Genomic DNA, 23,443 nt, shown 5'->3' with positions numbered 1-23,443 from the left:
GCCCTTCCCTCATCTGGGCCATAGGGCCTTTTCCCCTTCACCTCCATGTCTCCCAAGCCAAAACAAACTCTCTATATCATAGACCATAGGAGGTAGAGGCTGAAGGACAGGAGTTCAAGGTCATCCTCTTATACGGAACCTGCAGAAAGCCTGGGCTACGTGAGACCTCGTCACAGAAACAAACAAACAGAAACAACAAAACCCTCCCTGCGTCCAAGACGAGCTGGACAAACAGCTCGAGGAGGCCCGCAGCATCATGGACAGACCTGCCCCGTGAGGCTGCCCAGAGTCCCAAGCCCTGCTTGTTTGGGAATGGAAAGCCTCTTTTTTGAATAGTGCTTTGGTGTGTATTGGGGGGGGGGGGGTGGAAACAGAGTTTACAATGATTTTTTTTACCGCCTCTGACGGTCTACAGAAAAACCTCTGTGCTTTTATTTTTGCTCATTCGAGTGGCTCTGACCTGCTCTGTAATTACATTACTTTCTACCTACTGCGCCCGGCATTTCCAGCTCTGCTACCTCTCGCAGCTTCCTCGCTGGTCCCTGTGACGCTGTCACTCAAGGGCTTTCAAGTCAGCGATGTAGAAATCAAAAAGAAAAGGGAAATGGTCGGAGACGCAGTGAGAATAACTGCTTCTGCTTTTCTCTTTTTTTCCCCCCTTTCCCTTTTTACTTTATTCATTTAATCTCCCTGAGTGAGACTGTAAGGTTTAATGAAGGGTTGGGCAGGTTATTAGAGGCTGTTCATTTGGAGGGGGAGGGGAGAAAGAGCCAGAGAGAGAAAGAGAGAAGATAATTTGACATTTACCCCGACTGATCTAAACTGATTCGGTTATATTTATGGCTTATAAAGTGTTTAGAGAGATTGAAGTGGGGGGAAGAAACTCAATATGGCAGAGAGAGGGGAAGGAGAAAAATAATATTGACTGCCAAACAAAACTCGTACTTAATTCCAAGTGGTCCCCGGGAGGGCAGGGCAGGCCTTGCCTGAGCCAGCTGGGGCTGGGGTCCTCCTCAGGTCGTTCTGCCTGGCTCTGTGGGCTTGTCTCCATCCACAGCCTGGCCAAGTAACACCCAGGGGACATGGCTGGGCTTCCCAGGGCAGGCTATCCTCAGTCACAAGAAAACCTTGTGTCTCCCTTGTCTCCCAAGTCAAAACAAACTCTAGGCATTGATGTGGAGGAGTTTAGAACGTATCAGCTTAGCTAGCTCACTATCTGCCATAGGTTTCCCTAATGTCAGTCACCCTCAGCTTGGTCCTCCCAGAAGGAAGCTCCTTGAGGCTCCCTCTGAGTTCCCTACTTACCTTCCTCGGCTTTAGGTGGCCCCTTCTGTCCATAGAGAACAACAGGCTTGAGGCCTTCCAATGTCACTCTATTCTGTTCTCATTGCCCAAAAACAGACAAGATGGGTTCTCTTGGGCTATCTCAGATAAGACTCACACTCAAGGTGCTTGACACTTACCTCTGACCTCCCTCAGCACTTACTCCTGTACAGCTGGGGTGTGGTCAGTGGCTGAACACTTGCCTGGTGAGTGCCTTGGGTTCTATTGGCACCAATGAGGGAAAATGTGCGCCCCCCCCATGCCTTGTCATCCCTAGAGTGTTCCTGCACTTCACTCTCCACTTCCAGTACAACCCCTAGAGGTGGGTTGACTCGGTCTGCTTTTCTGAGATCACCAACCCAGTCCAGTCTGCCAGCATTTCTCACTGGCACCCTTGTGACCACACCTTGCCAGTGTCTGCCCTCGCCAGTGAGAACCCACTCCTCAGAGCAGACACAAGGACCAGAAGATCCGATCCTGTCCTCCTTATTATCTGACTCAATCTCTTAACCTGGCTTCTTAGTTTCTTCTCTCCCAGGTGTCCTTGCATGTCTGGATTTTCCCAAGCTCTTCCCAGGCTCAGAATCAGAAGTGCTGCCCCTGGAGTCTAGCAAACCCTCCAGGAGAATTCCTATCAAGGCAGTTGCTCCACAGCCTAACTTTTATACCCAGCCAGACTATCTTGCTCCTTTTCCAACTCTGCAATTTTTCCTAATTCCACATTTCAGCCTGCCTGGCTTCCTTTCTTTTGTTGTCTCCTGTGGCTCAGAATGACTTTCATATGCATCAGAAAATGACACTGAACTGCTGATCCTCCTGCTTCTACCTCCTGAGTGCTAGGATGATGTCACCACCACACCCAGTTTGTGTGGCGCTGGGGCTGGAACCCAGGGCTTCATGTAAGCAGGCACTCTACCCACCGAGCCACGTCCCTAGCCCATGCCTGTCATTTGAATGACACTTTCCTCCCCAAATGGCCTATTGTAGGGTCCATGACGTTACAGATATCTGTCCATCATAACCATTCCCCTGGTCCCCCACAGAGAGCTTGACATGAAATCAACAAGAATGTGCTGGGAAAGCTGCTCACAGATGACGGGCTGCGGCACCGGGAACCTACCTCACCAGCTCTTCGTTGTACAGTGAGAGTGGAGACTCCCGGCCAAGGATGTACACTTGGCCCTTGAAGACGGACACCTGCACCTTCCCTTCCACCCGCTCCTGGGACTTGGCGATGCAGTGGCGGACAAATTCACACTCAGGGCTGTGCCAGAAACCTGTGGGGAGGAAACCGCAAAGGTGTTGGGAGGGTCCCGCTGGGCCTCAGGCCGGGGAACAGGAAGGGTGGGATAGAGGAGGGGAACTCCAGGCTTTACCCTGTATGGTCTGGGGCTCAGGTCCGCCTTACTCACTTGTGAGTGCTGGCATGTATCATTGTTAATGCATTGAGGAACCCACAGTTGTGCCCCATCCCATAATCATGCAAGGGATACATACATGGGTCAAGAAGTGACCTCCTTGTCCCCCAAAGGCAATTACTGCATAAGGGTCAGGAGGAGGAATGCCCCTGCTTCATGCAGGTGTGCACAAGAGTCACAGAAAGACCTGGCCCTGACCCATGGGTTCTTCATTTTGGTGAGGACGATAGGAATCCTCCGATAGGGCTCAAAGGCACATGTCATGAGGCTAAGAAGTGAGGGTATCCAGGACTGTCACCCTGGTTTGTGGTCAGACAGGCCATGGACTCCATGGTCTTCAGCTGTCTCCCTTCTTGCAAAGTGGGAACACCACAGCCTGTGCACCCAACAAGCATGTGGTATGCAGCGCTCCTTTGAGTTGCATCCTGGGCAGACCCCTGAACTGTCATGAATATTACCAAATGTACATCAAGTCAGCTCACAGACAACCTTATAGCCCAGGGACAAGAACTCAGAGAGCCTGTATTTCCACAGAAGGAGAGGAAGAGTTTGTTCAAGCTGACAGGGGCTGTAAGTGGGGCCTGGATTGGGCTAGAGGGTACGGACTGTCTGCTGTGATGATGACAGGCGCTTTTCTCTCTATGACTAGAGCACTGGCTGTTTGCACACGGTGTTGAAGGCTATAGGGGACTAGGGAACAAAGTACACGTCCTCCCCCTAGAGCCCACTGTCCTTGAACAGCCACTCCTTTGGGTGAGAGCAGGGAGCCTGGGACTGAGGGACAGCAGGTGGCTGGAGTCAGGATTGGGGGAAGGGCAGGCTAGGCACAAGGTTTTTTTGAAAGAACCAGGAAGGTGAGCCCACCTGGGCAGCTGCGGGGGCCAGATGGCCTGCGATCTCCTGCCCTGATAAGATGGTAGGTCAGCAGGGCCCAGCTACAGTTAGAGGCCTAGAGGGGACAGCACAGGGAAGAGGGGAGGCTCAGTCTGGTGTGTGTGTGTGTGTGTATGAGAGAGAGACAGAGAAAAAGAGAGAGACAGAAAGACAGAGAGAGAGAGACAGACATACACACACACACACACAGAGACAGAGAGAGAGAGAGAGAGAGAGAGAGAGAGAGAGAGAGAGAGAGAGAGAGAGAGAGAGCGCATAATGTTCTGGCTTGCAGAGGTTGGGAGAGCCAGACAGGGAGATAAGGTGTTAGATCTTTAGCCTCCACCATCTGGCCTTGTTAGTTCACAGGTCACTTCTACCCTGACACAGGATAGACCTCCTCAGGACTGTTTTCTCCAGTACATAGCAAGATATGATTACTTAACTGCTCTTCAGGAATGTGTGGGTCCAATGAGAACTTAACTCTGCTGTTTCAACACTGTGTGACCTCTGGCAGCCCCCCACTGTCACTGTCTTCTCTGGCAGACAGGCCCAGAGAAGGAAAGGACTTGTCCAAAGTCACACAGCAGGATCATGGCAGATTCCAGGGCTGATGGAATACTTCTAAACAGGGTCTTTAAACACACACCATTGGATTCTTTGGACAGGGACATGCCCCCCATCTCTGCATCCTGACTAGAGTCTGCTTTTCTCAATTGGGATAATTAGTCCATTATACTCCCAGGCTGGGAGGCTGGAATATGGAGCTGGAGATAGGAAGGGCAGAGAGCAGTGAAGGAGCCATTGGCCCCTGCTATGGCCCCTACTGTTTCTTGGGATCTGTGTCTGTAGCCCATAGAGGTCTTTGACTCAAGTTTCTTTTCCCACTGGATCCAGCCTGAAATGGGCCAGTGAGCCTGGTCCCACAGTACGAAGGAGATTCTGCGTGTCCAGGCCTGTGAGGGGCTTGGGGCTGAGCTGCAGAGGGCATCCCTCTCCTAGGCCCGGGATACAGGTCCCATTTCTGATGGGGACAAATGTCAGTTAAAGTTGTACATTATATCTTCATGTTGAAGACAGGTGAGGGGGCCCCATGTCTACTGGGTGAGCTACAGCTGCCAACTAAGATGTCCCACCAGGCCCCCCTTTTTTGGGGGGGTGTCCTGAAGGCTGACCTGGAAGAAGAGAGTATCCCCGAACCCCATGTAGCCAGTAGGGAACTCTGGAAATGGAGAAGGCAGAGGGAGATAGCTAGGTGGACCGAGACTCACAGACAGGGGGACAGTGGTCCTGGAATCCTGTGAACCCAGGAGCAGGACTTCCTATGTCTGCCCAGTCTCCCCATTTGTGCCCTGAGGTCACATAAAACAAACTGCTACAGCAAAGTGGCAGGCTGTGAACCAGGGGTAATCAGTGGGCGGGGAAGAGATCCCAGCACCTCTTCGGGCTGGCACCTTTGAAATTTACAGGAGGGGAACTGAGGTTCAGGGGCTAAGACCATTAAGTCAACTAAAGGCAAAGCCTCCCAGCTCCCACACTGGAAACCACACCAAGGCCTTAGTGATGTAGCACTTGCTGGCACTGTCCCTGATGCACGGTGCATCCACGGCCTTGGCCCCTGGAGTCGCCATTTCTACTCTTCAGATAGGGAAGCTGAGGAGCAGAGAGGGTGAGGGACAGCATCCAGCTAAGCTGGGTCTACAGCATGTCTCCTTCCAGCAAGGGACCAATCAAACAGCACTTTGGACCGCCAGAGGGCTGGCTTTGACCTCTGTGGACACCTGGACATTATAGGACTCAGGCAGAGTTAATATTAGCGGTAATGACCTGGTCTAAGCCTTGCTCCTCTTGCTACTCCAAGGTTTTGTTTCCTTTGAAAGCTCCTAATCGCTCAGCCTCATTTTGGGATTTACGGGGCTCATTGCTGGCTGACAGAGCAGGGACTTAGCCCAGGCACGGGGCCTGCAGTCAGGACTTCCTGTGTCTCTCACAGCACCCCTGAACCATTCCTTGCTAGCTAGCAGCTTCCCAGGTCCCGTGGGAGTGACCCTGGCTTTTGAAGCCAGCCAGTCTCAGGCTCGACCACTGTAAATTATCAGCCATAAAAACTTTAATTAAGTATCTTCGTTTGCCTGGGCCTCAGTTCCCCACCTCTGTGCAGCCGAAGTCATGTAAGACTCATCAGGTGCCCAGCGCCAGCAGGACAGTGACAGATGCTGACACCGTGGGGCCCGGAAGCCCTCTCTCTCTCTCTGTCCTCTGCCTGACTTGGCCCTCAGGGATGCCTCCTGGGCTCTCAGGCCAGGTGCTCTCTGCCCTCCCTCACACCCTGCCATGTCTTAATGTCAATCCCACTTTGTAACCAAAATCCACTTCTCAGCACTGAGATCCCGCAGAGCCCGTAGGAAACAATGATATTTAAACACCTGTCTGTACCTGGAGAGGGGGAGATTGGGCTTCAAAGCTGCGAGAACAATGGCAGCAAGAAGGAAAGCCAGCCAATTGAGCCAGCGTGCTCTCCTGAGACCCTGGGATGAATTCCAGCAGGCCCGGGAGGATGGGGACGGGGACAGGCGTGACCAGAGGGCTCAGCCAGGTGCCCGTGATCGACATACTCTATCCAGACACCCAGACTTCCGGTCCTCAGAGCTACCAAGGTTGGCAGTCTGACGGGATTCCCCAAACTTACAGACAAGATCAGGAAATGTCTCCTAAAAATGACTGTGGTGTGCGTGCATGCGAGCGTGGGTTGCAGGTGTGCAACAGCACACTCAGCTCTGTTCTGCTCTTTGTAAAAACAGAGTCTCACTGTGTAGCCCAGGCTTGCCTCAGACTCACAGATTAGAGGTGCTGGGATGACAGGCTGTGTCATCGCGCCCAGGACCAGCGTCACCGTTGCAGTTGTGTGCACCCCCAGGTCTCTGCCGCCACAGCTCAAACAGCTCACAGACCACAGGGGCATGAAGGCTGTGTCCCTTGGAACTATTTATGGATTTGAATTTCATAATTTCCATATGTCATGAAAGGTTTTTTTCCCTTTTCAACCTTTTAAAAGTTTAAAAGAAGAAAGCTTAAAATGACTCTTAGCTCACGAGTTGCAGAAAACTGGGTGGCAGCAGGGGCTGGCATGGACTCCGGCTTAAGACCCTTGGTTGTCACTATGAAGACTGTATGTGCCTTCTAGAGTCTGGGTCCCGGAGCGGGCACTGTTCATCTGGAAGATGTGGCCACACATGCTGGGTACACATGTCCCCCTCTGTTGTCCCCCACTGGAGGTCAGTAGGGAGCATCTCCTATGGACAGACTAGCAGGGTCCCCCCCCCCACTTGCTTGCTCCCTTATCTGTAAAATGAGTTGCGGACAACCTGGGAGACTTGTGGGAACAATGCAGGTTGTCCATACATCTTGCCAATACCCAGTACCTGTTGGATTCAGGCTGGCTGACACTGGTAATGACACAGTCCTTCTCTGACACTGGGTACCGAAGAGCACTGAAAAGGCCAATCCCACTGTCCCTTCTGCTCCCCCACCCTGGGTCCAACCCTTCCGCTCGCTGGCTCGCTCGTACTTCTGAGTTCTGAAGGAGCTGGGGCCTGAGGGTGGGGCTCTGGGGACAGCTGAGTTGTACGTACCCGTGTACACGAGCTCTGCGAATTTGAGGCCCAGGCCCTGCTTGATTTTGCGTACTTCCCGATCCATGGTGAAGGCCTCTATGTCTAAATGAGCGTGGTAAAGGATGGTCCCTGCTGGGGTCTCGTAGATACCTAGCCATTTTTCCAGGCAGGGGGAAAAAGAGAAAAAAAGAAAGAAACACATGAAACCCAAACTGTCAGCAAATGACAAAAAAAAAAAAAAAAAAAAAAAAAGAAAAAAATAATGACTCGTCTGACAGGAGAGAAGCCGGTCGGACCCATTCACTCCCAGCTTGCTGCAAAATGCGTCTGTCATTATGTTCATGCTGGGGCCACGACAGTCCACTCTGCGGCTTGTGGAGAAAATGTCTAGATGCCCCCTTTGAAGAGGCCCTCAGACGCGGGAAAATGACAGGGTTTCTGAGCAGCGCACCCCCTCCCCAATGCATGCCCACCGGCCTGCAGTTGAAAACCTGTAATTAAACCAACTACGGTGGAGCCCAGGGCCCCAAATATCCCTTCCTTCCTTCCACCAGGGAGTCTGGGGAGGGGGAGACCGCTGCGTGCACACACACATGAACATGCAAGCACACACACATGTCTCTCCAGAGATCGCTGGGGTTGCTTAGGGCTTGAGCAGTGGCTCCACTGTACAGATGGGGAAGCCGAGCCCCCAAAATGGACTTGACAGAGAGGGAATGGAATCCAGGCCCCTGGATCCCTGATCTGTGCGACACAGAGGTGCCAAGAGGCAAGACTCTACCTGTTCTGGAGCCAGGCCCTGCTCTGGTATGACCTTGGACAGAACCTGTGTCCACTGTCCTGATGGAGGAGGGACAGGAGCAGTACCATCCCCTTGAACCTGTTCTTCTCAACGCACGATGCTGAAGAAAGCTTTTCAGCTGTCCTGGCAGCTTGCTACCATCTTCCCACACTGATATACACATGTACGCCAGCACCGTTTGTTCACAAACCCAGCCACAGTGCCATGCTAGCCAATCCCCATGTTCTACAAAGCACCGATGGAGGCTGAGGACGAAGGAACACAAATTCAAGGCTAGCCTGGATGCCGTGATGAGACCCTATCTCAGAGACAACAAGCAGGCAGGTTCTGACCGGGGGTGGGGCTCCATAGGACAGGGTTTGCCTAAGAGGCCCGAGGCCCTGGTCCTGAGATCCACCCCAGCACCACATAAACTGGTGTAAAAGAACGACACTGTAATCCAAGTACTGGGGAGGTGGAGACAAGCAGGGTCAGAAGTTCAAAGTCGACCTCAGCTACAGAGCAAATTCAAGGCCAGCCTGGATTACAGAAGATCCCATCTCAAGTCTAATGAAGTCCACCAAATGAAATAAACCTGCTTTATAGGGGCTGGAGAGATGGCTCAGTGGTTAAGAGCATTGCCTGCTCTTCCAAAGGTCCTGAGTTCAATTCCCAGCAACCACATGGTGGCTCACAACCATCTGTAATGAGGTCTGGTGCCCTTTTCTGGCCTGCAGGCATACACACAGAATATTGTATACATAATAAATAAATATTTTTTTTAAAAAAACCTGTTTTATAAGGCCAAATCCTACATTCCTCCATTTCCAGACCTGCAAATAGCAGGTGGCTGCTGGGTGCGTAGGGAAATGAGGGGCAAGTATTTAAGGGAGATAGCATTCCAGTCTGAGCAAGTGAAAAAAACCCCGTGAGGAAGGGTAATGCAGGTGTGCTAACATCACCAGGCTACGCACCTAAATGGGATGCTTGAACTGGGCGTGGTAGTACCTTTAATCCCAGCACCCGGAGGCAGAAGCAGAGGCAGGCAGATCTCTGAGTTTCAAGTCAGCCAAGGCTATAGAGAGAGATCCTCCCTGTCTCTAAAAGAAGTTATGTTGTCTTTATTTTTATGATAGTTTAAAAATGCTTAACACACATAACACATACACACACACACACACACCCGTAACCCTTTTACTTGTGAGGCTGCCATTCTAGACAATGTCCTCCACCTTCCTGAACATCCCTGTGACCTTGCTCCCCACAACACCCTGGATGTCCTCACATTTGTGCACGAGACCCCTGGGCCTCCTCATCCCCATAGCAACGTCCAGGGAGGCAGAGACAGGCAGGATGACCAAGAAAAGCCACTGCTGACAGCCTGAGGGCAGGGAACCCAAGACTTCAGCAGGGAGGGGCAGGTCCTGGTGGGACATGCCTGTAATTCCAGCACCAGGGAGGTAGAGCCAGGTGGTGGAGGCTGTTAGTTCAAGACCTGCCTGGGCTACAAAGCACAACAGTGTCTAAAAACAGCGACTAGTGACCCATAACAGAGAAAACCAAAAACAAAGTGATAGGGCACTTGCTTGCCCAGCATACACCCTGGGTTCAATCCTCAGTACTGCACCCCCTCCCCAACAACTCCAGTAACTTTCTGAGCTGGATGTGTGGTTCCATATCTGTAATCCCAGCACTCGGGAGGCTTGGAGGTAGAGGCCAGAGGATCAGGAGTTCAAGGCCAACTTGGTTACCTGAGATTCTGCCTCAAAAAACAAAGCCAGACCAAACAAGATCCAACATCACAATTCTCAGCACAGAGGTTGAAGTCACTCATTGGGGCAGGATGGTTCCACCTACCAGTGTCTTTGGATGGTCTCAAGTCACCAGGAAAGGCCCAGTGACCCAGCAGGCTGTTCAGAAAGACAGATAGATGCAGGAAGTACCTGCCTTCAAAATGGCAGCGATAAAATAAGGTTCAAGGCAGGTTCTGTCACCCTAGGAAGACCAACAATGTGACAAAGCGACTTTGCACGGCCTGTGGGTCACCTCTGGACACAGAGCAGGTGCTAACACTAAGGCAGCCTTGTGAGGATCCATTTTGTCATCGCTTGGAGACGCCTGTCCTCACACTGGCTATAGGTAGTGGTGGTGGCAGCATCCTAGGCCTGAGGCTGCCATGTTCTCAAGTTCTGGGGACCCAGATACCCATACCCTCTTTGCAAGTCTCTCCTTCCCAAGCCACTGGGGACACAGCCAAGCTATCTGTCCAGAGCTGGAGCTGGAACCAGAAATCTCAGTCACTTGGCATTGCATCTGGCTTGACTGTGTGGCCTTGGTCCCACTCAGCGCCCTCTCTGAGCCCGGACAGGAAAACAGGAAGTTGCTAAGTAATTGCGGCTTACAGGTTAACCTCAGACATGCCCCGACAGCAAACAGCAAGCATCGAGATTCACAACCAATCCTGGAGAGAACCACTGAGGTGTCTCCACAGCATCACCCTCAACAGTCCAGGAGGAGGAGAACGCAGGCAGAGTCTAGGATTCTGGAAAGAGCCGCCAGGGGCCCAAGGTACGACGGGTACTGCCCATGGCAGGTGTCTTTGAGAAAATGAGGCCAGCAGCACCAGAAGCAAAGAGTGGGCGGAAGGGCGGGCAGAACACATCTCCCTTAGAGCTCTCCGCACCAGCCTCACGGCTGTCAGCCAGTAGCTGGAAGGTCACAAGCGAACAATTAATATTCCCGATCCCATTCCAGGTAGTCTCAAAGTTAATTGTGACTAATCAAAAGGCTTGGTTTTAGTTCTCTTGTGTGTGTGTGTGTGTGTGTATTTTAAAGCTATCCACTCTCTTGGCAGGGGCAGGGGGTACAGATGATTTCTGTATTTCTTCTGAAAAAAATCAGTGACAGAAACCTGATTCTAAAAGACTATGGATTTGGGGGCTTTTGACAGTCGGCATACAAACCACCGTGCAAAGAGGAGGAAATGACAGCTGAGCTGGCGCGGCTGCGGACTAGACAACAGATATCTTTGGAGTGACACGCACCGCGGCTCCAACTGTCTATTTTCATCTTTCCGTGTTTACGGCAAAGACAGAGGTGTCAGCCGCCCTCTGTGGAGCAGCTTCAATCACACCCTAATTGCTGCTAGGAAAGGTGGGGGGCTGGGGAGGCCAAGGAGCTGGGGTGCTGGGAAGTGGAGAGTGGACCAAGAGGAAAAGGTGGGGACCACACAGCCGCAGCAGCTCAAATTCTTATCAGTTCAAGACTGAGGCTTGGCGTAGGCTGAGAACCGTGCTAGAAATGAATAGCCTCTACCAGACACGTAGGAGTCAGGCTAGGGGCTAGGGTACTTGAACCCCAGGCTCTGGCACCCAGGGAAGGGACTGGGAGGTGGACAGGATAAAGGGATGATAGAGGTCTCCGTTCTTAGGTACTAGGGCTGAGGCTGGAGGTGGTTGCCATGGTGATGAGAAGCAAGTCAGGGTGAGAGTCTAAGCTATTCTCTAGGCTCTTGTGCCCAGGTGGCCCATCCTGTGGATCAGATTGGGTCTCTGAGACTAGCCATCCCTGAGCTGCTGGGCCGAGTCTTCTGCCTCACAAGTCTGCTCTTGCTGTCGTCTGTCATACTCCATGTGAGCACAGCTTCTGGGAGGGCCGGACAGGACAGGTGGGCGGCAGGGGGTGCTGGATAGACAGGTAGGAAGGCTGGATCAAAGGGCAAGCGAGTTGTTACTCTCTTGGAAATGAAGTTCAGGGGGCAAGTGGGAGAGAGAATGGAAAGATAAAGAAAAGAAGGAAGCTTGTGAGAGAAGGAGCTGACCAGGTTTGGTGGGTGGAGTTGGGGGGGCCAGTAGCGAGGGGAGAAAGGGCCAACATGGGGAGACAGGGGGAGGGGGTGAACAGCCATGAAGGGAAGGCCAGGCCAGGTGGGACAAGGCGGAAGGGGAGAGAGGGTTTGAGAGCCAGGTCAGAGAGGCTGAGGTAAAGGACACATAGAGGCAGGCAGGAGGGACAGACATAGCCAGGAGGCTCCTTCCTGGGCTCCCTCCTGCCTGCCTCCTCCTTCTCCTCCCCACTGATTTAATTTACTTCACTTAATTAGCCCCCCTCCAGAGTTAAAAAGATAATGTGATATGGAGGAGGGAAAAGGCAAAAACAGCGAAGCCAAACCATGAGGCTCTCCCAGCCCGCAGTCCCACAGGGCCTTCCAGCCAGGCACCCAGACCCAGGGTGCTAAGCTGCCCAATTCCCTATGCTCCTGCCTCCTAAGAAAAAAGAATCCGGCTCTTAATGAATGTCAATTACCAGCTTTGTAAAATCAATACAAATGACATTTCCCCCACATACACGGAGATCCGGAACACCCCAGCTCTGCCCTCAGCATAATCAATGATTAACGGTCTCACTGTCACTGTACACCTAATAAACTCCTCAAGGGGAGTCCATAGGACCCTCATTAATTGTCTGTTTTTGCTTTCACAGAGAAATGTTTGGCGTGCAGAAATAAAAACAGGGATACCCTAAAATTACCAAGCATAAAAACTGGCAAGCAAGGACTCCTGGGGAGCTCACCTAGCCTGGCCCCTTCCTTCTTTTTTTTTTTTTTTGGATTTTTCGAGACAGGGTTTCTCCGTAGCTTTTGGTTCCTGTCCTGGAACTAGCTCTTGTAGACCAGGCTGGCCTCGAACTCACAGAGATCCGCCTGCCTCTGCCTCCCAAGTGCTGGGATTAAAGGCATGCGCCACCACCGCCCGGCTGGCCCCTTCCTTCTGAAGATCGGTGTTTCTGAGACGGAAAGCGACTTGCCTACGGTCACGTAGCAATCTCCCTCCTGGAGACTGTAAAATCCTGAGCTTTTAGAGACACTCACGGTATCTAGGCAGAGTTGAGGACTGAGCTCCAGGCTTTTCTGTGGGTGACAAGGAGCCAATCCGGTTGGGACACACTTGATTTCATGCTGTGGCTCTTCCAGAGGGTCTCTATCAGGAGGGTGGCCTACCTTCAGGACACAGCACCCAAACCCATCTCACACGTGAAGAAGTCAAGGCTCAGGAGGCTCAGTTGATTCTCGATGCAGACGAAGTCAGGACCAGGACTCGGGCTGGGTGCCAAAGCCTTGTCCTTCAACATTAGGTCTTCAGAGGGCTCGCCACCACCAGGCCAGCTGTCCCCACCAGCCCCTGCCTCCTCTATCCCCTCAGTCCACCTCAGTTTCAACCAGGTGGGGGATACTCCACCCATGTCTCCAGCTTCTCTACCCTGACTGCTGCAGGCCAGGCCTTTATCATCACCTCCTTCCTCTCAGTTTTGCTTCTCCACCTGGCAGGACGACATTTCAGAGTCAGGTCTGGCCAGCCCTTATCTCCCCAGGAAAGTACATCAGTAACTAGCCTGTTAGATTGGCAGCACCCCCGCCCCCCCGCCCTGTAGCACTGAGCTGCATTTGGATCAACGGGACATTGCCACAACCAATTAGTGATATCCTCCGCGGGCCCAGGAAGGGTCTGATTGGTATCTGACATGCCTGAGTTGCACTGGGTCCCAGAGGGTATAAGGCTGCTTTGGTGCTCCCCCAGAACCCTCTAGGGACTGAAGCCATTGATGAACCACCTCCACAGAAGCTGTGCATACTATCATGGATAGATTCGAACCTGGATCTGTCCATCTCCACACCCTAGGCTCTTAGACCTCCTCCCCAGGCCTCCCTGGGCAGATGCCCCTCTGAATCCTGCCTGTAACTTAGAGTAAGCCCTTGCCCCATCAGGGTCTTGGTTTGCCCATCTGTAAAACTAGGTGCTAGTTTCTCCCAAGGCCCCGTGTGGAGCTGCCTTGGAGGAATTCCTTTGTGTGGCTCTCAAGGGCAGGTGGAGACAAAGGGACATTTAATCAGATGCTAAATAGGTTAGAGACAAAGGTAGACAGGGAACGAAGAGAAACACTCATTAGCGCATTGTTCTTTACAAGGCCTCGGAGAGCAGCAGTGGTGCCCGTTCTGGTGATGATCGATCTGAGAAAGGACAACTCTAGCTCTGGCCAACTGGCAGAGGCAGATACGCTAGGGGAAACCGAGGCCCAGAGATTACCAGCCCATGCTCACCAGGGCAGGTCTCCGGATCTCCCCTAACAGCTGACATCTGCCCATCAGCTCTTTTGGGACTTAGAATCTCAATTTGAAAAGTCCCCAAGGACCAGGGCTGGGACTGAACCTTGGCCTCATTTTATTTGGCCGTTTTCATCTACAATCAATGTGGAAGCAAAGTGAGCTGAAGTCCCTACCAGTATGTCACTGGTATTTAAACATTCAGGTGGCCAGTTCAGGGGCCCTAAGTGCCAAAATAAGAAGAAGCCCCTAAAAACACTGCAGCGTTGGTTACACACAACACACACACACACACACACACACACAGAACTGGCAGGGACCAGGGATGGCACATGACTGATGATAAGAAGTCATGAAAACACCAAGGCACCAACCCCCCATCACCCTGGGATCAACTAATTCTCTATCCCCCAGCCAAGAAGAGGATCTGATGGCCCCATGGTGGCAGCCTACACCAGCCAAAGTGGCAAGCATACCACAGAAAAGTAGGGTCTATCTGTCCCTGGCAAAAAGGCCTTGGAGACATGCCAGAACCGGCCTGGCCTGTTCAGGGTTCCTGTGTGTAACTCACAGCGCCCTCCCTGGCAAGAGTCCCACTCTACTGCCCGCCTGGTGCTAGAGAAATGCCTTAATGACCACGAAATTGGCCCTGCATGGTCCGCCTCTTAACCTGGCTGGCCCGCCTGGGACACAAGACAGCCTGACCTCTAGGCCGACCTCTCTCCTAGACTCCTCCCTCCTCCAGAGGCAGCCTCACTCACAGCACCTGGGAAGTGTGTGTGTGTGTTGGGGGGCGGGGTGGTGGCAAAGGCCACAGTCCTCACTTCATGGGGTAGAGAGAAAGATGGGTAAGCCCCGTGGTGGTGTCGGGTGAATTGTGACATCCAAATGGTACGGGTGGGGCCTGCTTTGGGAGGTGCCAGAGTAGGCCCCAGCAGGTGCCGCACACACTTACCCCGGGATTTCATTCCAATGAAGCGGTTCTCCACGATGTCAATGCGACCCACTCCGTGCTTGCCCCTGGGAAGAACAGGTCACTTGGATTCAGGTGCAGCCACTAGGCTTGGGGACCGAGGCCACCCACTGAGCAGGTAGGTGGCTTTGGCTTGCCTACAGAGCAGCTTATGGGCATACTGGCTCTATCTCAGGTTCTAAGGCTCATCTTAGAGAGCACCCAAGTCGGGAAGACAGGCCCCAGGGGACGCTGGGTAAACTAAATCCCCGTCTGGGTCACGCAGAGTGACACCTGTTTCACCTGTTACCTCTGAACTGGGTGGGATTTGCTTGGTCCCCTGGCCTCATTAAGGCTCATCTTTCTTTGTGTCTGGATGCCTGGCTCAACCAAAGGCCTGCAGCCCCAGCTGGACCGATCATAGGAGGTAGTGGTAGCCTTGGGGCCTTTATCATCACGGGTTGTGGGTTAAATAGATACCAGGACTCTCCTGTCAAACCAACATGGTCTGAGAGGCTCTGTCTACAGGGCCCGGACAGTCAGACCTCCAGGTCATGAACCTCAGCTGTGACCACTAGTCCCCCCGATCCAAGCCAGCGCTTGTCGGCGGTGGCAGTCCTGGGAGACCAGGCAGTCTATGGACACTCACGCAACTTCGTTCAGGTACATGAAGAGCTCCAAGGAAGTGCGGTGGGTAGTGCCATCTTTGATGTTTGTCACCTTCACAGGGACCCCTGTGAAGACAGAGAGAGAGCAGTGGGCCTCCAGGCTGGGGCTCAACAGAGCAGCCTGTGCCCACCACCCCACCCTCTCCCTCCACCCACATCGCCTTAAATGGATGTGACAGATATGGAGTCCCAATGACTCCTTCAAAGCCCTGTGCTGGGGGGAGAGAAGGGGCCAGAAAGCCCCCCAGAATGAAAGGGAAAAATGCAATAAAAACGCTCGCCCCCTCCCTCCCATTCTCTCTGCCCCTTTAGCATTTAGGGGCTGTGAAATTGGAACCAGGCCCTGAACTAATTGAATTTCACGCTTCGTCATTGTCTTACCAGTGAGCACCTTCTGTCCCCACCAGCTACCCGGGGGCCGCCTGGCCAAGGTGCAGCCAGACCCTTCGAGTACGCACAGGCGTGTGTGCATGCGCGTGCATACACATGCATCTAAGCAGTGCTCTGCCATGCTTGCCAGGCGGACAGGGACCTCTTGGTTCCAGCCTTGCACCCCAGATCCTCAGAAAGCCACCTGATGGATGATCTGGGGGTGGTGCTCACTCCAGCAGACACCCATGAATTCTGAAATGTGTTGTCTGGGGTGGCAGGAGGGAGACAGCCGAGGCTCAGCCAGGGAAGGGCCATGTCGAGGGGGGTGGTGGGGAGGGGGCAGTGGGTGGGTTTGGGGTTGACTTTGAATAGCGAGGGGGCACTTTCTCGAGCGGTGTGAAATGGGTAATAAATGTATTAGGGGGCTAACAAGAGAGCCGTAACAGTGACAAAGAAAAGCCGTTCAAAGTTGGCGGCTAATCCCCCACCCATCTGCCTGGCTCATTACCATGTAGCGAGCCATCGGGTGCCAATCAGGGCTCAATAGCGGCTTTGGAGTCTTTATTAGCCAGGCGCCGTTTGGAGGGGCTCTGCTCAGGGCGCTGACAGCCTCACCATTCTTAACCCCCATTTCCAGGGGTTTTATAACTTGGTTGTAAATTGCTATTAAATGTAAGTCTGCCCAATAATGAACCTTAAGCCCCCTCGCCACCCCCTACCCCTCGCCTCCCTCTTTCTCTCCATCCCTGGTCCTATTATCACCCAAAGCTGGGGCCTTGGATGGGGCCTGCCTGGGAGGAGAGGTTGACATTGTTGGTGCTGCCGCCGGAGAAAGCCTCTTAGCTTTTAAAATAGTTAATAATTAGATTAAAACTTCAAATAAATTAACTAGAGAGTGAATGAGGACTAGGCAAGGGAGGGCGCCTCCCTCTTTTTCTCAGATAGCCCTCTCTTCTCCAACTCCGCCTGGGGCTGCCCTGCTCCTCCAGGATGGGCTGTTGGAGGCTTGTGCCCGGGACTCCCCGCACCTCTTGCTTACCTCCCGCCCTCTGCTCTTCCGGCTCCCAGGGGCTGATGGGCCCTGTGAGAGAATCCTGCAGTGTGGCCTGGCACATCCTACCATCTGCTCAGAGTAAAGCTCCAGGGAGGCCCCTTCCCAACAGAAGGCTTGAGGGGGACTCAAGGCTGCCCCCGTGTTTAGGGTCCCAACCAAGGCCTCTTTGGTCCCTGGGTAGTGTGAGATTCAAGTTGACACAGTTGAAGAGGAACAATGAAGGTAGCCCCAGGCAGGTGAGGCCGCTCCTTGGGAGAGGCTGGAGGGGGCAGCTGACCCGTTGCGGTACCACACCCTCACTCCATCCATACCTTACGCTGGGTACCTGTAAACTGTACACCTCAGCCCCAGAGAGATAAGTTCCACAAGGTCATAGCAGCCAGGGACACACGGAGCCTCTACCATCCCCCATCACCCTGTCCTCCAATTCTGAGGTCCCTTGGAGAGAGTTTGAGTCATCAGAGACTGTCTCTTGCTTATGTTTCAGCCTGGGGGCCACTTGGTGGATGCGTAACCTCCTGCCTCCCTAGCTTCTTCTGCTAGGTACTGTCTCCTTCAGGAAGCCTTCCTAAAAGAGTCCCCTTCTTGTATCCCTATACCCTCTCAGTTGGGCTCCGTTTCAATCACTACACAAGTCCATGTCCCATTCCTTCCTCCAGGGCAAGAGAAGGGAACCAGAAGGGCAGTGGCTTTGAGTCCAGGTACTGGGGACCCCAGATGACCCAGATGGGCCCAGCTTTCTGAGTGGAGTCTCAATGGAGTCCCTGAGGCCAGCTATGTGACAGGCTAACCACTACTAAGTACTTCCTGGTGGCAGCACCTGGCTGGATGCCCTTGCATGCTAGGAAAATAGCGGGTACTCCCACCCCCAGTTTATAGATGGGGAAAACTGAGGCTCAAGGACATAGAGAGTGACTCTCCCAAAGCCAGCTACTTTGGGACAAGATCTGATGCCAGTGCACTGGAGTACAGCCTGGGAAACTCTCCTCCCAAGCTTGGAAGCTCATACTGTTGGGAGCCTTTAAAGGCCCTGCCTGTGCTCTTGTTTCCAGAAATGCAAGGAGTTAGAGGCAGGCAGGGAGGGGAAAGGAGCGGTGGCCCCTTCAGTCCACTCACCCTTATTCTGCATGGATGGGCACGTACCTTTTTTAAATTCTATCTCAAGGACATCTGGGCTGTTGGGTGCTTTGGCAGGGTCCTGAGTCTTTGTGTAGAGACCTGGAGGTGCTTGATTCTAAAAAGAGACAGAGGTAGGAAGTTGAGGCATCGCAAGCCACACCAAGCACACACGGCTGCTCGCCACCTCCTGCAGGTACCTGTACCAACTTGTCCCTGTCCAGGACCACTGGTCCCTGGCACTCCCCCACCAGTTCAGTGGGTCCAGGGGACTACCAGCTCCCAGCCAGCCCCGCCTGCCAGGGGCCTGAGAAACAAAGGGCTCAAGAAATCAGACAATTTTTCCCCTCAACTTGATCTCATCTTTTTCTTTGACGCCCCCACAGCTGGAGGCAGAATAGCAGGAGAGAAGCAAGTCAGGCAGGGAAGAGTGGGACTTCACAGGACTGCGTTGCACAGGCTTCCCGGGAGCCGCACGCAGGCGCGCGTCACTGCCTGGAATTGGGGTTTATTCTGCACTGACCGCAAAGCTAATGACGGTGCGTGACCCCAGCAGGTGCTCTAGCGGGCCAAGCCGTCCCTGGGGTCCCTGAGGTTAATACTCACGGGGAGAAAAGAAGAACAAAGCAAAACCATTTGAAAACACATCAACCTTTATGTATATTTTTTCTTGGGTGCGTTAGAAAATGGGCCTCTCTTCCTTAGGAGGAGGTGGAGGGGCTGCTTGCTACCCAGGACTTTCTTGAAATTTCCTCTCGCCTCTAGAGGCTCCAGCTCCCCCACCACCCAAGTCTGAAGCCTGGATACTTGCCACCACGGGGCTGGGAGCCTGTGGGCCTGGCTGCTCAAGTTCGTCCCGGGGGCATCCTGTGCCCAGCTGTTCTGTCCACCTGCTGGCGTCTGGGAACCACAGCCGTCAGCCTTTCCTTTCAAACCTCGAGTGCATTCACACACCACTGCTCACTTTGGAGCTCCAGCAGCCTTGCCTGGCAGGAACAAATGCTGTCCCATCAGCAGGGGCAGACATGGAGGCTGCAGGGAGACACTGTTCACTGCTAGGTTTTGCACGAACCATGCTCCTCCACACGACCACAAACAGCCCAGGCCACCTAGCACATGGGAGGGGAAATCACAAGGCCCCCAACAACTATGGGGAACTTTACTTTGTGCCATTTTACAGGCAGGGTCTCAATTAACCCAGGTTGGCCTTGAACCCCTAGATCTTCCTGCCCCCTAACTCCTAAGTGCTGGGATTACCATCATATTCAACTGTGGGAGACTTGTGGAAAATACCCCTAAGGCAGATGTCAGGCTGTGGTACCCTCAGAAGTGATTCTTCAAACTCTAGTTTCCATCTGGGGAAGGGATCTGTGCCCTTGACTACGTTAAAGTTTAAATGCAACACAGGAAATGTCAAGTAAGGGCTGGTGTGGATGGAAACTCACTCTGCAGGTGGGACATCGGCTTGGAGATGGACACTGTGCCTTCTCCAAGTGAGACCACAGAAAGGCACCCTGGGATGCTTATCTATGCTTACCCATCAGCTCTCTGCTGGAGTGACTAGCAACCTTATTTTCCCAGGGCCCTCCTAGATTTAACACCAAGTGTCATCTGTCAAGAATCCTTGGTGCCACACAGTGGTAAGGTTTATCTTTCCCACTCAACTACAGAGCTCCAAGGGACCTTGGACTGGCAGCCACACCCCCCCTAAAGTGTTATTTTGTTATTTGTGTGGTGGACACAGGGTGGCCTTAAAGGCAGACCCAGGGAGGTGTGAAGGGTCTGTAACACACACACACACACCTGCTGCAAGAGGCCTGGAGAAGTAGCTGGACCAAACCACACCTTAGTACTCTTTCAGCATCTCATACTGCTTCCCAGCTGCTATGGCAACCTGGGCTGCGAAACAGTTTGATGCCTACGGTTGAGTGTCAACGCCATTCATCCTGGAGCAGACTTCAGAGAAATGCCATGTTCCCAGCCACACTCAGTGCATAGAAAAGCCTTGCCATGTTCCCAGACCCGCTCAGTGCATAGAAAAGCCTGAAGCTCAGCTCAGAGGTGGAGCGGACTGAGGGTGGACTTCAGGGCGACCAGCACAGCAATCACTTCCCCACACGTCCAGAGCTCCAAGCCCCTAAACCGCTCCTCCCGCCTCTGTCTATAGTGACTGCAGCCTCTTCAGTTTTGAACCTGTCCTTTCTCTGGTCACACAGCCCTAACAGCAGAGAAAGGATGCCTCGGGAAAGACAAGAGACAGGAAGGTGCTCAGGGACAGGACAAGTTCATACACTCTACATCAGGAGTCGGGGTAGGGGTGAGCAGCTGTCAGCCCCATTCCATCAAATAACTAAATAGAAATAAACTGGTGTTTGCTTTGCATTCTGAGCTCAGGGGGTGCCTGGCTTCTTTTTAACTCTCCCTCCTAAAAGCCCAGTTCAAATGACAAATAGTTCATTGCTGAGTATCTGGTGCCATTTATCCACCCCAGCGGGAGGGCTCACTTCCAATGTCATCTGGGTTGGGTGGGGGGAAGAGAGGAGAGGGAGGGAGGGAGGGAGGGAGGGAGGGAGGGAGGGAGGGAGAGAGAGAGAGAGAGAGAGAGAGAGAGAGGAGACGGGAGTTGGGGTGGGGATCGAAAGAAAGCATGAAACAGGCCTGCGAAGGAAGGATTGCAGCAAATGGCCCATGAACTAACCCATGATGTAGAGGCATGATGGATGTGGGGGTGGCTTATTCACCCATCAGATATGGCGGCCGGCGGCTGAATGAACTCTTTCACTGTGGGCCGTATGAAGTTAAAGCAAGTAAATTTCTATCTTTCTTCGTATTAGCTGCCTCATTGCCCTTCAATCAGCCCTGGCGGAGGCAGAAAATGGCTCAGCCATCTGCCTCAGACCCTCCCTTCCGCAGACCTCGGGTCTTTTTTGGGGAGGGGGAGGGGCCCTTGAAGCTCCCAGTGCTCCTCTCTGAGGGTGGGGGAGGGCTGTGGGGGGCACTGCATGGAGCAGGGGGACACAGAAGCAAAAGCATCTGGGTGCTATAGGATTGGGGAAAGCCTCCATGGCCAAAACATAGAGACAGGACAATGTGGGTCTCCTGGCCAGAGTGGAGGGAATGGCTGGGACTCTCAGTAGCCATGCTGTTGCCTCTCCTCAGCCCAGCCCGGCCCATTTCTACTGCTTGGTGAGGGGAGTGCGGTTAGAGACTGTGCAGCAGTGAGCAGCAGGGATTTGGGGTTCTGCTGCAGGGCACTTGTCTCTGGGACCTGGCAGTCACAATACCTTTGACTGGGACATGTTAGCTCTGGGACCCAGCTCCGTCTTTAGTGACATGGTAATCGCACTAAATCTCAGGCTCCAGGCTGCTTCCCCCGTTCTGAGGTGACCAGTTTGGGAGTTCTGCTTCTCTAGTGAGGATAGGGTCCAGGCTGCTTAGAAGAGGCTGGGAGTTTCCCCCGGTTCCTGGCCTCACAGGAGCTAGCCTGGAAGGACCTAGAAGGCTTGCTCAGTGCTTCAGTTCCAGGCCCCCCTCGGTGTGACTGACTGGCTAATGAGCTGTGGTTGGCCTGCGTGTCATGGGGTCAGCAGAGCATGAACTGGAAAAACCTGTGGCCAGCAGGCAGCAGCCCCACGGGCCGTCAGTCCCCAGGGTGGGGTGGGGGCACCGGGCACCAGCTTTCCCTCGTGACAAGTGAGGGCTCGGCCATGCTGTTGCCTCTCCCACAGCCTCAGACCTGGCCCAGCCTGGTTCTACTGCTTGTGAGGGAGGCTCTGAGCAGACCTCAGACTCTTAGTCTTAACAGTAGCCTGAAGAGAAGACAAGACCCTCATCCCCCTACCCCAGACCTTGTTCCAAGCCATGCTAAGCACTTTCTATTGCTACCTTGTGTAAGAGAAACTGGAGGCTCAGACAGGATGGGTGCCTGTGGGAAGGTACGGGGAGAACGAGGCCACTGAGGGTCCCAACTCCAAGTCTTGCTCGGCTGAGTCATTTCTCTGGGCCTCGGTTTCCCCGTCGGTAAAATGAGACTGTTCACAGTCAGAATCCAAGGAAATCAAAGTAGGAAAATGCCAGAGGCAGGTCCGGGGTCATACATTTTAGGATGGTCATCGTGGCCTGGTGCTGCTAGGTTAGGAATGGGGTCAGTAGAGTGCAAACCTGGGCAAGGAGGTACCCTGGGGCCTTGGTATGGAGATCCTGATCCAAACCACCTAGTCGATTCTCCTCCAGCCTTCAGACCCCTCAGGCCCAGCTGCCAAATTCTCCAATGTCTTCCAAGCAGACTAACCCCCCCCCCACCAAAGCAGCCACCCAGGGTGTGGGGCTGGGCCAGGAATGGAGTCATTCCCTTGGGTACAAAGAGATTTTTCTCTTCCTATGATAGGCTTTGCTCTGTCTGCCCCCCATTTCCCACAGTGGGCAGGAGACAAGAAGCCCCTGGGGAGAGAAACCTGACATCTGAAATGGGTCTGCGGGCCCACCCTGGCCAACCCAAGAGACCAAGCCAGGATGGGTGTGAACACAGACCCAGACAAATGGCTCACTGGGTTCAAACCCTCGCACGCCAATCCAGGCAGTGGCCCAGCACCTGCCCAGCCCCAGCGCTGGTGGAGACAGGCCGCACCCTCCCTCACATACATCATCTGCTCAATCGCTTCCCTATTGTCTTTCAACCGCCCATCATCTCGGCTCCCCTGAAATGGCTCCTTCCAGTATTCATCTCTACGGCAGTTAGAACTCCAGGGAAGTGGGATGTGTGGGGTGGCATGGGCAGAGGGAGTCAGAGCCCAGCATGCAGACGGCAGGCAGAGTGGCCCATGGGGAAAGTTTGGGAGATTGGCATGTAGAACTACCCTGGCCCCTGGTGAAATTTCAATTAGGCCTCACGTGCATCAGATAGCGTGAGCACTGGGGACCACCACGGGCAGCTGGCTCCCAGGCAAAGGGCTTACCTTGGGGTTCTCCAGGATTCCAGCCTCGTAGCTGTAGGAGAGAGGTGAATTGAGTATACATAGTAGTGTCATGTAAACCTCTACTGTACTCCCAATTGCCCACAGGTCCAGTCTGCCTTTTCTCTCTGCCAAAGCCTATGCTGCCAACCCCACCCAGAACACTCTGAGCCACCCCAGTTAGCTAAGGAAGCTGCAGGCTGCAAGGAAGAACTGGGGT

At 53.4% G+C, this 23,443-nt stretch overlaps 1 protein-coding gene across 1 annotated transcript in view; it reads right to left on the bottom strand.

The window, feature by feature from the left end:
- Nucleotides 1-23,443, bottom strand: part of Ass1 (argininosuccinate synthase 1) — a 49,583-nt gene that overhangs the window by 3,620 nt on the left and 22,520 nt on the right. The window contains exons 9-14 of the mRNA XM_057755274.1: nt 23,227-23,257; nt 18,299-18,389; nt 15,711-15,795; nt 15,065-15,129; nt 7,247-7,378; nt 2,444-2,600 (exon numbers count right to left, since the gene is read on the bottom strand). Coding sequence (XP_057611257.1) covers nt 2,444-2,600; nt 7,247-7,378; nt 15,065-15,129; nt 15,711-15,795; nt 18,299-18,389; nt 23,227-23,257 — 561 coding nt within the window. The remainder of the gene's footprint in view (nt 1-2,443; nt 2,601-7,246; nt 7,379-15,064; nt 15,130-15,710; nt 15,796-18,298; nt 18,390-23,226; nt 23,258-23,443) is intronic.

The sequence above is a fragment of the Chionomys nivalis genome, chromosome 22, assembly GCF_950005125.1.
Source record: "Chionomys nivalis chromosome 22, mChiNiv1.1, whole genome shotgun sequence".
Lineage (NCBI taxonomy): Eukaryota > Metazoa > Chordata > Mammalia > Rodentia > Cricetidae > Chionomys > Chionomys nivalis.
This window is presented reverse-complemented; position numbering and strand designations above follow the sequence as displayed.